The sequence below is a fragment of the Mandrillus leucophaeus genome, unplaced genomic scaffold (genome assembly GCF_000951045.1).
Source record: "Mandrillus leucophaeus isolate KB7577 unplaced genomic scaffold, Mleu.le_1.0 Scaffold35, whole genome shotgun sequence".
Taxonomy (NCBI): Eukaryota; Metazoa; Chordata; class Mammalia; order Primates; family Cercopithecidae; genus Mandrillus; species Mandrillus leucophaeus.
Genome location: NW_012103698.1, coordinates 472,906 through 490,293, shown reverse-complemented (window position 1 = coordinate 490,293; position 17,388 = coordinate 472,906). Strand labels below are relative to the sequence as shown.

Below are 17,388 nucleotides of genomic sequence, written 5' to 3'. Positions count from 1 at the left end.
ATTGTACATAAATTTAGTTGATAAAGCAATGACAGTGTTGGAGAGGATTGGATTTCTTTGGGTAAAATGCTATCAAGCAGCATTGCATGCTACAGAGAAATTCTTGTGAAAGGAAAAGTCAATTGATGTAGCAAACTTCATGGTTGCCTTATTTTAAGAAATTACCCCAGCCACCCCAACCACCACCCTGATCAGCCAGCAGCCACCAACATCAAAACAGGACCCTCTATCGGTAAAACGATTTGACTCACTGAAGGCCCAGATGATCATTAGCATTTTTGGCAGTAAAGTTTTTTTTTTTTTTTCCCCCTGAGACAGGGTCTCACTCTGTCACCCAGGCTGGAGTGCAATAGCGCGATCTCAGCTCACTGCAACCTCCACCTCCCAGGCTCAAAGTGGTCCTCTCACCTCAGCCTCTCGGGTAGTTGGGACCACAGACATGAGCCACCATGCCTGGCTAATTATTGTATTTTTTTATAGAGACAGGGTTTCGATGTGTTGCCCAGGCTAGTCTCGAACTCCTGGGCTCAAGTGATCCACTCACCTCAACCTCCCAAAGTGCTAGGAGAACAGGCGTGAGCCACCATGCCCAGTCAGTAGAAGTATTTATAAATTAAGGTATGTGCATTGTTTTGTTGGACATGAAGCAATTGTACACTTAATAGACTATAGTATGGTGTAAACATAACTTTTTTTTTTTTTTGAGACAGGATCTTGCTCTGTTGCCCAGGCTGGAGTATAGTAGCACCATCCTGGCTCACTGCAACCTCCATCTCCCTGGTTCAAGCGAGTCTCCTGACTCAGCCTCCTGAGTAGCTGGGACTACAGGCATGTGCCAACATGCCTGGCTAATTTTTGTATTTTTAGTAGAGACAGGGTTTTGCCATGTTGGCCAGGCTGGTCTCAAACTCCTGACCTGAAGTGATCTGCCTGCCTCAGTCACCCAAAGTGCTGGGATTACAGGCATAAGCCACTGCGCCTAGCTGTAAACATAACTTTCATACACACTGGGAAACCAAAAATTCATGTGACTCGCTTTTTTGCAATATTTGCTTTATTGTGGTGGTCAGGAACCACAATACCTCTGAAGTATGCATGTAGTTTAATGCTTTGTTTTGGCTAATGGTACTTTTAATATTCCACATGGGCTTAAACAATTTTTTAAGTCATTGATACATAGGAAAAGTCATTTATATCAGAGCTTGTCAGCCACACTGCTGAGGTCACTGGGTTTTCAGAATCCTGAGATACTGATTTTCCTGGCCTCTGTGGTGGCTGGAGAGCCCAGTTAGTCACCTGGCTGCTTTATCTTTTCATCCTGTGTCATATAAATATTAAAATAATCGTTATTTGTCGTGAATGTGAAAAGGCAAGGGATCTCTGAATTAGAAACCAATTCTCTAGTTTCATTATGTTTAGATTCCTCTTTTGGTTGCAGTTCACTTTTCAGCCTCAGGATATTCAGTAGCTTTGTTCTGCATTGTCAATCAATCATGTAGCAAATATTTATTGAGAGTCCATCCCTAGCTGGATAGTGTGAGAGATACATGAGCTAATGTTAAAAATTTGGCTTTTGCCTTCAAGGAACTGATAGTGTAGTTAAGGGACATCAGAATTATTTAGGAAACAATTAGAAAAGAACATGAAGGAATGGCTGATGAAATGCTAGATTATTTGGTACACATGATAATCACTATGAGAAATCAGAAAAGCGTGGGTGGACATAGAGAAGACTTTATAAAAGAAGCAAAAAGTGTGTCCAGTCTTAAAAAATGAGTAGCATTTGAAGAAGTAAGACATGCCAAGGAGGATATTTTAGGCAAAAGAATAGGTATGAATAGATCTTTAAAAGCTACGCACTGGGAAACCAAAAACTGAACTTTGCTGGGGCAGTAAGGAAACTGGTATCACCAGAATTAACATCCATACTGAGGACTGGTATGACACTGGATAGGTAGCCTAGGGCTAATTTATGTAGGTCTTAAGTAACAAGCATAGAAATTGAGATGTGATGGGTAATAGTTGGTAATTCAGCATAGGTTCTTAAGGAGGCAAGTAACATAATTAAAATAGTGTTTTATAAAGGGCAATCCCACAATGAAAAAGGAAAAAGATGGGGTAAAAAGGAAAAAAGATATTGGAGTTATGTGGACTAAATAGGAGGGTCCTGCAATAGTCCAGTTGTGATATGAAGAGACATACCCATCTGAACTAAGTTCCTGGATATGGAGATGGTGACATCAATTTGAGGATGATAGGTCAAAAAGCACTGGTTAACTGAGTTTGTATAATTAGAGTCACCATACATTGGAAGAGGAGGTTGTTCTCTTTTGTTAATGTGAGAAAGGAAAAGGACAGAGATGAAAATCTTTCACTTCCTGTTAACTGTTTGTATCTTTGATGGTGATTATGGGCAGTTAGGAGACATTTTCAGAAATAATTAACAGGAATTGGGGCTGAGTGGTTATTTGGAAAGTAAAGTGAATAGTCATTTTAAAGTTTCTTACCTTTGTATTTTTCTTTTTAGCCACCTAAACTTTATCTGAATTTAATAAATGGCATTTTACTAAAAATGTAAATATTACAGAAATATCAGTCTGAAGAAAAAAAATTAAAGTTAAATCTTGATCTTAAAAATGTCCCAGAGAGGAGGCAGAGCTTTCTGTGAGCCGAGATCACGCCACTGCACTCCAGCCTGGGCGACAGAGCGAGACACCGTCTCAAAAAAAAAAAAAAAAAAAGAAGTCCCAAAGAGGCTGGATGCAGTGGTTCATGCCTGTAATCCTAGCACTTTGGGAGGCTAAGGCAGGTGTACACTTGAGTCCAGGAGTTCGAGACCAGCCTGGGCAACATGGTGAAATCCCATTTCTACAAAAATACAAAAATTAGCTGGGCATGGTGGTGTGCACCTTTAGTCCCAGCTACTCAGGAGGCTGAGATGGGAGGATCGCTTGAGCCCAGAAGGCTGAGATTGCAGTGAGCCAAGATCATGCCACTGCTCTCTAGCCTGGGTGACAGAGCCAGACCCTGTCTCAAAAAAATAAAATAAGCCCCAGAGAATGCCAAAATCCCATATTATGTTAGCATCATATATTTGAACTTGTGTTTTCAAATAGTTGGATTTTTTTTAGACAGTTGGATTTTAATGTATCAAAAATGCAGGAAAGGAAACAACATATGTAAGATTATAAGATTCTGAGGAATAACTGAACATAAAATAAGAAAAAATATAAGTAAAAATTTTAATTTAGACTAAAACCCTGAAACAGAACTTTTTTTTTTTTTTTTTTCTGAGATGGAGTCTCACTTTGTTGCCCAGACTGGAGTGCAGTGGCGTGATCTCAGCTCACTGCAAGCTCTGCCTCCCGGGTTCATGCCATTCTCCTGCCTCAGCCTCCCGAGTAGCTGGGACTACAGGCGCCCACCACCATGCCTGGCTAATTTTTTTGTATTTTTAGTAGAGACGGGGTTTCACCGTGTTAGCCAGGATGGTCTCGATCTCCTGACCTCATGATCCGCCTGCTGTGGCCTCCCAAAGTGCTGGGATTATAGGCGTGAGCCACCATACCTGGCCCTGAAATAGAAATTTTAAAAATACCAAGAAGAAAGGCAATAGAACTAATTGACATTGTTTAAATTGGGTTTGACTAATTTCTGAGTATTAGTTGTAATTTCTGTATAATATATTTACTCGGGTTACATTATACATGATGGCTTTTGTGGCCCACTAGCATATTAAATTTCAGGAGTTTATTTGTATTTTTAAATATATGCTGTTAGGTAAAAATCATGTAAGACACTTAGATGAAAGATAATACCAACTTTCCTTATAATGTTCTGACATTTGAATAATATAGGTATGCCCCCCAATAAAATCTATACTTTCCTTCTTGTTTATTCAACACATACTTAATGAGTGCGTGCTCTGTACTGTGTTACCCATCCTTTCTTCCTGGTCTTCACTCTGCAGTTTTATGGACACCTGAACACTGTTGACACTTAAGGTGGTAAACTTTCATTAGTGGATATAGACCCTGTGTATATTATCAATGTATCTTTAGGAACTGAAAAAGATTTAACAACCCAGACCTAGACTAATATTTTTCTCCTTGCTTGAAGACTTCGTCTTGTCTTGCTTGTGAATTAAGCCTCTGTAGTCCTGTTTCAAGAAGTAAACAGCTTTTGTACCTCACTACGCCAAGAATTCTTCTAGGTACTTAGTAGGCCCTGACTAAATCTACAAATGATTGATAAATACTGTTCCACTTTATTCTGATTTGTTTCTTTTTGAATATTTAATGGACTGCCTAAAAGAGCTCTCTTACTTCTGAACGTTACTTGGTGAACTTGTGTTTGGTTATTGATGAATTAGTTTGCATGAGTCTTTGGGGACAATGGGAGAAAAACTTCGCAATTTCATCAGTTTATCCATTGTGGATCTAGTTTAGTATACTTCTCTGTCAGATCAGCAAATCTCTTTTTCAAAGGAAGGTAAAATTTTGTGTATTCGGGAAGGAATTTTAAAGCATTGTCTTTTTATGATTACACTAACGCCCTCCTGTCTTCTATTTTTTAGGAAATATTCTGCTGTACGTAGAGATGGCTCTTTCCATTATGTCCACAGTACTCCCTTTGGCAACTATTCGTTCATCTGTGTAGATGCCACCATAAATCCAGGGCCTAAGAGACCCTATAATTTCTTTGGAATTTTAGATAAGGTGTAGTAAAAATCTTACTTCCCTTTGTAGTTTACTTATTTTTTCATGGATACATGTGGATCACTTAAAGTTATCATAAGTAAACTAGTTATTATCTAGGAGTGCTTGAGAGAAATTTAACTTGGTTACAGGTATGGCTAGAAGTTACTGGCTATTTCAGCACTATTTTTGCTATCCTTGTTCTTGTCCCAAAATCTGAGAAAGAAGTACCTCACACTTTATGGAGTAAACATTTATTAAATAGGTACTGAGTACAGGATGCACTTTGGACATCCAGCAAGGAACAGGACATACAGCTTTGTGTGGTATATTCCTAAGTTCCCACAATTGCCAGTTCTAACTAGTGGGTTTTTTTTTTTTTTTGAGACGGAGTTTTGCTCTGTCGCCCAGGCTGGAGTACAGTGGTGTGATTTCAGCTCACTACAACCTCCACATCCCAGGCTCAAGCAGTTCTCGTGCCTCAGCCTCCCAGGTAGCTAAGATTACAGGCATGTGCCACCACGCCCAGCTAATTTTTGCATTTTTACTAGAGAGGGGGTTTCGCCATGTTGGCCAGCGTGGTCTTGAACTCCTGATCTCAAGTGTTCTGCCAGCCTCAGCCTCCCAAAGTTCTGGGATTACAGGCATGAGCCACTGTGCCCAGCTGGTCTATATTTTTTTAAGAGGAGAAGGACAACTATTGAAATCAATACGTTTATTTTCTTTTTTTTTTTTTTTAGACGGAGTCTTGCTCTGTCACCCAGGCTGGAGTGCAGTGGCCGGATCTCAGCTCACTGCAAGCTCCTCCTCTCGGGTTCACGCCATTCTCCTGCCTCAGCCTCCCGAGTAGCTGGGACTACAGGCACCCGCCACTTCGCCCGGCTAGTTTTTTGTATTTTTAGTAGAGACAGGGTTTCACCTATGTTAACCAGGATGGTCTCGATCTCCTGACCTCGTGATCCGCCCGTCTCGGCCTCCCAAAGTGCTGGGATTACAGGCTTGAGCCACCGCGCCCGGCCAATACGTTTATTTTCAAGTATTTTGACAAGACTAGGTGATTGCTGGATTTAAACTGTGGAAAGTCTCATTTGAGAACCTCTTATTATTTCTTGGTACAGTAAATGCCAACTCATTATTTAATAAGCATATGCCCCTAAGTAAGACATACGTGCTCATATGAAAGAATACAAACGTGATAAGATCAAGTTCTTAGACTCTTAGAGTATTTAATCTAGTAGTAAGGTATAAGACCAGTATAGAAATAAATATAATAAAGAGCAGAATTTGCTAAATTAGAACTATGAGGTTCAGAGTTATACGAGAGTTCGAAAGAATGTGAAATCAAGTGAACAGAATATTGTCAAATGCATTGCGTTACTTTAGGCATTTTATTTAATTGGGTTCTATTTTGTTTCCTATCTATCAAGTGTCTTTAGTCAGGGTTGATGAACTTATATTAAATCCCATTCCTTCGTATAGTGTTTTTTAAGGTAGAATTCAAGAATCATGTACATGAAAACCAACTGGAGTGTTACAAAATGCAGATTCCCTGGCCTTGCCCCAGACTTACCAAATTAAAAACCCTGAGGGTAGAGCCCAGAAATGTATTGCTGTAAGCACCTTACAGATAATATTAATGCATATTTACATATGTACCAGTTATTTTTTGAAATCAACTTTTGAGGTATGATTTGAATACTATAAAATACCCTCATTTTAAGTGTTTGAAGAGTTTTGACAAATGTATATACTGGTATAACTGTCACCACAGTTAAGACTAGAACATTTCCATCATCCTAAAGTCTTATCTTCCTTGTACAGTCTTCACCTCCTAGGGAATCACTGATTGGTTTTCTATCAGTATAGATTCGTTTTGTTTGTTTTAAAATTTTGTATAAATGAAATCATACGTTATGTACTCTTGGGTCTGGCTTCTTTTGCTCATTATGTTTCCAATATCCATCCATATGATTGTGTGTATCATTAGTTCTTTCCTTTCTGTTGCTGAGTAGTATTCCATCGTGTGGATGTATTACAACTTGTTGATGGTTTCTAGTTTTTGGCTATTATCAGCGCTGTTATAAACATTTAGGTAGAAGTCTTTCCATGATATTATTTTAGAAGTTTAGTTTCTGTATCCTTTTTATTAATTGTAATGTGTTATACAAAGCTGTAAAGATTAGTGATGACTTCTTTATTTCTCAATTTCCTTATCTATTAAAATAGATATCTTCCCTACCTATTGCAGAGTTATTTTTAGGATCAAATGAAATATATGTGAAAACCATTTGAAACTTATAGAGGTCCATAGAGGTCATTAACTAGTAAGGTTTAAGGTCTACACACATATAATAATTATTATACATCTTCAGAGGAGTTTTCTAATCTGTTGACATTAGATTTTAGCCTGAGCCCTAATTTAAGATCCTTCCATTTTTCTCCCATTTCAGAAAAAGATGGAGGAGCTCTTATTACTGGCCAAGGAAAGTAGTCGGAGCAACCATACAATTTGGTTTGGACACTTTACAACATCCACTATTCTTTCTCCATCACCAGGAATCCGGTCAATAATGAGGTGAGACAAGCTTCCAAAATCAGAATTCATTTGTTTTTAGTTTTTTATTTTGCTGTACCTATTCTGCTTTTCTGGCAAGACATTTTTATTAGTTTGGCCTCACAAGTTATCTTTGTTCATTTATTTCATTTATTTTTCACTGGTTAGTTCGGCGATAGCTTATTTGTGTGGACACCTCCATACACTTGGTGGACTGATGCCTGTTTTGCACACTCGTCACTTTCAGGGCACTTTGGAACTTGAGGTGGGAGACTGGAAGGATAATAGGAGGTAAGGGAACCTCCCCACAGAATAAAACTTATACACATAAATTTTGCCAAAGCAATGATAGTTTTGTTACTGATATCATGGGTGATCACAGTTAAAGAAAAACTTGTGATATTTCTGCCTTTTTAAAGTAATATATGTCTCTGCAATCTTTGTCATTTTGTGGAAACCTTGTCACAGCAGTGATGTTTACTATCACTATGTTACATTGGATTTTCAAGATACGTCCATTAGGAAATGGACTCAAACTCTAATGTGCACAAGAATTATGGAGGAGCTTATGAAAAATAAAAATTTTCAGGCGCTACCTCTAGAGATTTTGATTGTGTTGGTCTGGATTAGGGTCCAACAAACTACTTTTTTTTTTTTTTTTTGAGACAGAGTCACATTCAGCCACTTAGGCTGGAGTGCAGTGGCGTGATCTTGGCTCAGTGCAACCACCGTCTCCTGGGCTCAAGTGATTCTCCTGTCTCAGCCTACCTAGTAGCTGAGATTACAGGCACGTGCCATCATGCCCGGCTAATTTTTGTATTTTAGTAGAGACAGGGTTTCACCATGTTGGCCAGGCTGGTCTTGAACTCCTGACCTCAGGTGATCTAGCCGCCTTGGCCTCCCAAAGTACCAGGATTACAGGTGTGAGCCACGGCACCTGGCCCAAACTGCATTTTTTAAAAGCCCTCTGGGTGGTCTATGCACCACAATTTGAGAAATACGAGTACTAGAAGTGCCTTCTTTTTTCTCCTGAATTTTGTATCTACCATACTGGTTACTGCTACAAGATGGCAGTGATTTAAGTTCTTCAAATAGATGATAGTTGACTTTTTTAAGGTTAAAGTCTAACAGAAAACATGTTTATCAAAAGCATGTAGTACAGTTAAAGATATGTTTTTTTCTTTTTTAAAAGAAGTATTTAAGTGAAATAGTTTATCAAGTTTTGAGGAGTATCATCTTATTGTTTAACTATTACAGTTATTTAATTTATACAAACGCTGTGCTCTCAGATAATAGGTACTCAACAAAGATTTGTTGAGCTGAATATGTTATCTTTTTGTTTTTAACTACTTCCATTAATTAAAAAGGAACTTTACATCTTGGAAGGTACTTCCTCATTTTGGTTGACTTTTTAGAAACTGTATGAGTTATGCTTGAAACCTGTAATTATTTGGCAACTATAATTACTTTGAGCTAAGAGTTGTCTGCTCATGGCTGTGAGGCTGTGGGCTGGGCTATGATTGCCTTTTGTGAGATAGTCTTACTAAGCCTTGACCAGCTTCTTTATTTCTTCTAAGTGCTCCAGTTACAAGTTGTGTTGTTAATTATGAAGCCATTTCCTTTCTCTCTTCACCAGCTTTCCTGTGTTCCAACCTTGGGGTTTTATCTGGAGTTTACTGAAAGGACCTAAACTTTACCTGCCCTTATAAACACTTAAATTGTGTTCGTTACAATAGAAGAATTTTTAAAAACAGTATATTGGTAATATTAGGCTAGGCCTTATTGTAGATGCAGATAAATCCAGAAATATCAGTGGCTTAACACAAATGTTTTTCATTTGTGTAAATTCAATGTGAGTCAGAACAACTCTTGTCCATGGGGTGAGTCAGTAATTCAGACTTTGTCTGTCTTAAAATTCCTCTTTCGACATGTCAATTCCAGGGCAGGGAAGATAGCACGGAGAACTCACACCCACTCTTAAGTACTTTGGACCACAGGCATGATATGGTCACTTCTGTTCACAGCCCATTGGCCAAAACTAGTCACATGGTCCCAACCTGATACCAGGGAGACTGGGAAATGCAGGGGAATGTGTAGAGTATTTGGTGAGCACTAGTGTTTCTGCCATAGTGAATCATTTCTTTTTTTAATTCTACAAGTTAGAAAATATAAAACTTTGGTTATTCTTTAATGAATATTTTACACCTTTTGTTATTGCATTTGGAAAATGAAAACAACTTTAATTTCTTTGAAATTATAGAAATGTTTAAGGCCAGGTGCAGTGGCTTACGCCTGTAATCCCAGCACTTTGGGAGGCCAAGGGAGGGGGATCACCTGAGGTCAGGAGTTCCAGACTCCTGCCCAACATGGTGAAACCCTGTCTCTGCTAAAAATAGCCGGGCATGGTGGCGGGCACCTGTAATCCCAGCTACTTAATATTTTGTGTAGCAATGTTGATGGGATGAAGAATGTCAGGTATTAGGGTTATAATAAATGTTTTAGGTTCAAAGTTGTCTTAAAGTACAGGGATAAGATGAATTACTTCAACAGTATTTATTTAAAAATTAAAGAGTACATGCCATGTACAGGTGTTGTTCAAGAGCACAGTTGAATCCATTGCCCAGTCAGAGGCCAGTTATCTGACAAATGTGAAGGCTAAAGTGATAGGGTTAAGGGAGGAAAGAAAGAAAATGTTACTTAATCTGTATTCAAATTCATTATGTAAAAAAGTCCTAGTTATGTATTTTTATATTTGTTCTGTATATTACCTACATGACCTCTTACAATGTGAAGTGACTAAATTACCTTATCATTATCTGGTCTCTAGGTACCGGATTTTTGCTTTTGATCATGACCTCTTTAGCTTTGCAGATTTGATCTTTGGCATGTGGCCTGTGGTTCTTATCACCAATCCTAAATCACTCCTTTATAGTTGTGGTAAACATGAACCACTGGAAAGACTTCTTCACTCAACACACATCAGGTATGTAGCGATTTTTCAGAATTTCCTTTCAGTTTGATAATGATGGAAGATAAGTCATTGTGATTGCATTCCCGTATGAAAGCTATGAGACGCCCCATTTTAGTTTACACAGCAACCTACACATTATATAAAGATAGATTGCTTAGTGTTTTGTTCCCATTAAGTTAAAAAGCCGATCATGTTTTTAAGCTGATGAAATTTTAAAAACCATTCAGAAATCCGTAATTCTAACATTATTATTTTTGTTTTATTTCATTCCAGCCTTTTTATTTGCATGCTTTTACATTGCTATAAGCGTAATGTACACATTCCTTTATAGCTTACTTTTTAAAATTTGCATTATATATCAAATTTGTTTTCATTTTGTTGCGTAGCCTTCTAAGAAAGCAAAAGCTATACATATATAATCCTTATGGAATTGAAAATTCAGTTGGCAAGTGAATTTGTTTTGTTTTGTTTTGATTTCAACAGTGTCTTGCTTTGTTGCCTGGGCTGGAGTGCAGTGGCCTGATCTTGGCACACTGCAACCACCGCCTCCCGAGTTCAAGCTTTTCTCATGCCTCAGCCTCTGGAGTAGCTGAGATTACAGGTGTGTGCCACCAAACCTGGCTAATTTTTGTATTTTTAGCAGAGAGAGGGTTTCACTGTGTTGGCCAGGCTGGTCTCGAACTCCTGACCTCAAGGGATCCACCCTTCTCCACCTCCCAAAGCGCTGGGATTACAGGCTTGAACCACCTTGCCCGGCCATGAATTTGAGTATGTAGATTAATAGAATCCTAATGGGACATTAACATTCTTTTTGCAAAGAGACATATAACTTCTTTCAAGTGTAAGAGCGCTTTTAAAAATATACTTTTACAGTTTATTTTGAAAAGTAATACGACAGAACAACCTTTGGAAAACAGGGTAATGGGATTTTAAGTGTATTTTCTCCACTTCTAACAGAACTATTATTAACACTTCTGAGTATTTCTTCTCAGGCATTCTCTCTTAAGCATGTTTTTGTATAATTATAATCATAAAGCAGTCTATTCTCATCCTGATTTGTTTTCTTTCAACACAAAGAATGTACCACACTTTTTCTAACCTTTTTCATGTCTCACTGGTGAACTTTTAAGTTTTTTCTTATTTGTGGATGAATATCTGGTACATATATATTCTTCCTTCACTTGAATAATTTCTTTAAGAAAGTGTTCTAGAAGTGGGATTCTAGATGAAAAAGTTTGAATTATTTTATGACTATTGATAAAAATTGCCCAATCCCTTTTTTTTTGGAGTTAAAATCACTATTTTTAATCATGGTAAGCGTGATTAGACAAAGTACACATAGCATAAAATGTACCGTTTTAACCATTTTTAAGTGTACAGTTCAGTAGCATTAAGTTTAAGTTTACATTGTTGTGCAACCATCATCATTATCCATTTCTGGAACATTTATCATTTTCTAAAACTGAAATTTTTACCCATTAAACAATAACTTCCCATTCTTCCCTCTCCCACAGACTCTGGCAGCCACCAATCTACTTTCTGTCTCTATGAATTCGACTACTCTAGCTAACTCATATAAGTGGAACCATTCAATATTTATACTTTTGTGACTGGCTTATTTTCATTTAATGTGATGACCTCAAGGTTTATACATGTTGTGGCATGTGTCAGAATTTCCTTCCTTTTAAAGGCTGAATAATATTCCATTGCACATTGTGTGTGCATATATACACACACACATATACACACACACACACATATATACACACACACACCATATTTTGTTTATGTGTTCAGCAGACACTTGGGTTGCTTCTACTTTTTGGCTATGTTGAATAATGCTTCTACGAATATGGGTGTACAGATATCTGTTCAAGTCCCTGCTGTCACTTCTTTTAGATATATATCCAGAAGTGGAGTTGCTGGATCATATGGTAATTATCTGTTTAATTTTTTAAGGAGCTGCCATACTGTTTTCCATGGTGGCTGCACCATTTTATACTCCCACCAGCAGCGTATCAGGTATCCAATTACTTTCAACAACAGATGCTAATTTATAATATTACCAAGCAATATGAGTGCCAAATTCACAGTACTCTTTTTTTTTTTTTTTTTTTTTTTGAGACTGAGTCTCGCTCTGTCACCCAGGCTGGAGTGCAGTGGCTGGATCTCAGCTCACAGCAAGCTCCGCCTCCCGGGTTCACACCATTCTCCTGCCTCAGCCTCCCGAGTAACTGGGACTACAGGCTCCCGCCACCTCGCCCGGCTAGTTTTTTTTTTGTATTTTTTAGTGGAGACGGGGTTTCACCATGTTAGCCAGGATGGTCTCTATCTCCTGACCTCGTGATCCACCCGTCTCGGCCTCCCAAAGTGCTGGGATTACAGGCTTGAGCCACCGCGCCCGGCCCACAGTACTCTTATTATTACTGGATATTATGCTTGAAAAAGTATTTACTAATTAACTTGTAAAAAATGATACCAAGATGTTTACTTTTGTTTTTAATCACTAATGAAATGGAACGCACACGTGTCAGTTAGGTTTTTTGGTGGGAGCTGGATATCAGGTTTAGGTGTCATACTCTCTGAAAGGGCTTGGTAGCCTAGTCCTGGTTATAACCCTGTTTCTTTGGGACAGATACCCTGGTACCAAATGAGTAGATGGTAGGCTTGACATTAGATTAACAAAATGAGATTTCTACCCTATATTATTTTCCTAAGAGAAAAATCAATACTTCTGCAGTTTCTTCAGAAAGAACTTTGAATCTACCTTACCTATATTTGTCAAAAGAAAATTGATTTTTCTTTCTAAAAAGTAAAAGAATAGTTCCGAATTTCTTACCAGTTCAGTTTTGCTAATTGTCCAACTCCAGAAGCCACCATTCAGAAAGAAACCAGATCATATAAATAGTGGCTTCTGCAGTTGTACAATATGATGGTTCTGCCTATATGTATATATTTGCAAGTTACAATAAGGTTTTTCTCCTTTACAAAAACAATGACAAACCTCAAACCATGTGTTTTATATATGCTCTCATTTTAGAGTTTTGGCCTTTTCCTTATCCTCCATTACTTCTGTCACAGTTAAGATTGATGGAGTTCATTTAGGCCAGGCTGTTCATGTGTCTGGTCCCATTTTCGTACTGAAGTGGAATCCTAGAAACTACAGTAGTGGGACACATAACATAGAAGTAATCGTCCAGGTAAGTTAGTAATTTATATTTACTATGTAAATGATTAAGCTGTAGCTTAATTCTGGTTTGGAATTTTTTAGTCAATTGGTAATGAAGCTATGTTTAAAAAAAAATTGGGGGCCGGGCATGGTGGCTCGCGCCTGTAATCCTAGCACTTTGGGAGGCCAATGCAGGCGGATCACCTAAGCATAGGAGTTCGAGACAAGCCTGGGCAAAACAGTGAAACCCCATCTTTACAAAAAAATACAAAAATTGGCTGGGCACGTGGCATGTGCCTGTAGTCTCAGCTACTCAGGAGGCTGAGGCAGGAGAATCCACTTGAGCCCAGGAGGTAGAGATTGCAGTGAGCTGAGATTGCACCACTGTACTCTAGCCTGGGCAACAGAGCCAGACCCTGTCTCAAAATAAACAAAAAAGTGAGAAAATTTGGTCTGAGGCTGGAGGATCGCTTGAGGCCAGTAGTTTGAGACCAGCCAGGGCAACATAGTGAGACCCCATCTCAACACAAAAATAAAAGTTAGCTGGGCATGGTGGCATGCATCTGTAGTCCTAGCTACTTGGGAGGCTGAGATGGAAGGATCGCTTGAGCCCAGGATTTCAAGGTTATAGTGAGCTCTGATTGTGCCAGTGCACTCTAGCCTGAGTGACACAGCGAGACACTATCTCAAAAAAAAAAAAAAAATTGAATACAGTGTATTTAGTATATTCTGAAAATGGGCACTCAGGAATAATTCTAATATTAGATTAAAAACTAGGCAGAGGAGAAGAGGAGTGGCCATAGACTCCCTTTTTTTAACCCCAGGAAATCATTATTTTGTTTTCTTCCAACTTTGCCCAGAATCTTTTCATAATAGGGGCAAATTCCCCAGTATACCCAAGGGTAATAGAATAAGTCAGAAAACATGTATTATGTTTCCATGTCTTTGATTGCTGTCTCTAATTATAAGACAATTGTGTCATTATTTGAAAGCTTGAGGACACAGAATTTCCAACGCATCAAAGGCACTTTTTTGTTAAGGGGAATAAGCATTGTTAGCATATGCAGTACCAGTTTGCCTTTTCTTATTCTGATTCAATTTAGGGCATTTAATTTATTAGCACCTGCCAGAGTAGAAAGTAATAATCATTACCAGAATAAAGCAGTTTCATTAAACTCTTAAGACGATAAGCTGTGCTCAGAAATTAGTTTCTTACACACACACACACAGACACACACACACAACTATCAATTTCTGCAACTTTGTGATTTGATGACAGTTTTTAACTATTTAATCTTCTAATATCGAGACTTAATTTGAAACACCAAATAATTTTTCAGAAAACATGTAGTTATTTTCATTTTCTTTTTTATCCCCCCTGCAGAAACAGGTTGAGCAGGAAGAAACTATTTACTGAGCTCCCTCTAAGGAGATGCTAGGCACTTAGAATTATTTACTTAATCCGCAAAACAATCCTTTGTCGTGGGTAGTTTTACCCTTGGTTTGTAAATGGAGAAACTTGTACGTCTGCACAAGAGAAGACACTCTGCTATGCCACCCATCTTTAAAATGTTCTGTGTAGAAGGACGAAAAAACTTACAGAAGAAGTAGGAGAAATGGCTGGGGATGAACCCTTAAGGTCTCTCATATTAGAAGAAGTTGGATCATTTTAAAGAGACTTAAAGGTTCATGTGCACCTAGAATAAATTATTGCCTGTCTTTACAGTCACTACAGTCTGGAGTGCCTCAGAACCCCGGTGTATTATTTTCTTAATAAGGTATACATACAACTTCTGTAGCTTTATGAAGAAAAAAAAACATAGCTTACATTCCTTGAAACATTTCTGACTGCTTAGTTGAATCCCTAGTAAAAATGTAAAATCACATACTTTTAACATTTCTTACAAAGGTATGGAGGTAAAATTTTTACATAATAACATAATAAATCCTGTATATTTAAAGTATACAATTTGATGAATATTGACATATGTATACATCCTTGAAGTCATCGCCTACAAGCAATATGATACATTCCCCTCAAAAGTTTTCTTGTATCCTTTCTAATCTGTTTTCCTTACATCCTCAATCTCAGGCAAGGACTGATCTGTTTTCTGTTTTCTTATATGTGTAACTTTAAACAACCTACTGAGTATTAAATAGGGAACCTGGTCCTCTCATTCATTCGTGGGAAAGTTCTGTCCTTTTAAATACAGTAAACTATAGATGAGTCAGATTTGAAACTCAAAGTCTGTGGGAGAAGACACGTGTTTATTATCTAATATTTTACCTACTCATTGTATTTATTGACTATCTATAGGTTCCCTGCAGTCTAGTAGCAACTAGACCTTTAAATCAATTTTCAATGTGGGTCCTGGGCTAGTGGCATCAATATCATCTGGGAACTTGTTAGAAATGGAAATTCTTAGGTCCCATCCAAAACCTACTGAATCAGAAACTTTGGAGATAGGACCCAGCAATCTAGTTTAACAATCTCTCGAAGTGATTCTGATGTCCACTGAAGTTTGAGTACCTGTAGTTTAAGATTATTGTGCCTACTTTGCCAATTTAAAGAGTAGACCCTAGAAAGCTCTAATCTCAAACGTTAGAGAAATCTAGATTCCTGCTTTAAAACAATAACATAATATAAGCACATTTTGAGCAATCAAAGCTTAAAAAACACAAATGTAAGTTCTTATTGTTATTTTAAAAGTTTTTTATAATGGGAAAATTTTAAATATACAAAAGAGATAATATTATAATGAACTCCCATATATCCATCAGCCAATCTCAACAATTATCAACACATGATCAGTCTTGTTCCTTCTTTATCCCTATCTTCCCTCCCTGTACAATGATGTCATTTCATATATAAAATAATGTCATTTCATATGTAAATATGTCAATATGTATCAGTAAAAGATAAGGACTATTTTGGCCGGGCACAGTGGCTCACGTCTGTAATCCCAGTGCTTTAGAAGCCAAGGCAGGCAGATCACGAGGTCAGGAGATCGAGACCAACCTGGCTAACACGGTGAAACCCCGTCTCTACTAAAAAATACAAAAATGTAGCCGGGCCTGGGCGACAAAGCAAGACTCTGTCTCAAAAAAAATCAAAAGATAAGGACTATTTTTAAAAAACTTAACCATGATACCATATCATACTTGGAAGACTAACAGTAATTCTGTAATACCAAACTACCCAACTAATGTTCGGTTATCCCAATATGTCACATAGATAGATAGAAATATACATAAATAGATATGTACATTTTCATTTGGTTGGTTCAAATCGGAATCCAATCAAGACTCATACATTCCATTTAACTGACTTGTCTCTTTTGTCTCTTTTACTGTATAGATTGCCTCCCTTACCTCCCCCTTCTTTTTTTTTTCCCCTTAAAATTTATTTGTTTTGGGCCGGGCACGGTGGCTCAAGCCTGTAATCCCAGCACTTTGGGAGGCCGAGACGGGCGGATCACGAGGTCAGTAGATTGAGACCATCCTGGCTTTTGTCTCTTTTACTGTATAGATTGCCTCCCTTACCTCCCCCTTCTTTTTTTTTCCCCTTAAAATTTATTTGTTTTGGGCAGCTACTCGGGAGGCTGAGGCAGGAGAATGACCTAACCCGGGAGGCGGAGCTTGCAGTGAGCGGAGATCCGGCCACTGCACTCCAGCCTGGGCAACAGAGCAAGACTCCGTCTCAAAAAAAAAAAAAAAAAAAAAAAAATTTATTTGTTTTGGAAACTGAATCTTTGGTCCTGTGGAGTTCCCTGTTTTCTGGATTTTTGCTGTTTACGTCCCTGTGGTATCATTTAACATGTTCCTCTGTCCCCTTCCCCCTTAGTTTCTATAATTGGTAGTTAGATTTAGAGGTTTCATCAGATTTACATCTATTTTTTGGCAAAAGTACTTTATCTGTTTTTTTATGCTTTTAACAGGATACCCATAATATTTGGTTGTCTCTTTTTCTGTAATGTTAAGATGGATCAGTGTATTC

General features: G+C 38.0%; 1 protein-coding gene across 1 annotated transcript in view; it reads left to right on the top strand.

The window, feature by feature from the left end:
* The window catches only part of TMEM62 (transmembrane protein 62), a 45,430-nt gene that overhangs the window by 8,556 nt on the left and 19,486 nt on the right, over window positions 1-17,388 (top strand). The window contains exons 5-9 of the mRNA XM_011989215.1: window positions 4,577-4,718; window positions 7,148-7,272; window positions 7,420-7,542; window positions 10,079-10,234; window positions 13,263-13,422. Of these exons, the coding sequence (XP_011844605.1) occupies window positions 4,577-4,718; window positions 7,148-7,272; window positions 7,420-7,542; window positions 10,079-10,234; window positions 13,263-13,422 (706 nt within the window). The remainder of the gene's footprint in view (window positions 1-4,576; window positions 4,719-7,147; window positions 7,273-7,419; window positions 7,543-10,078; window positions 10,235-13,262; window positions 13,423-17,388) is intronic.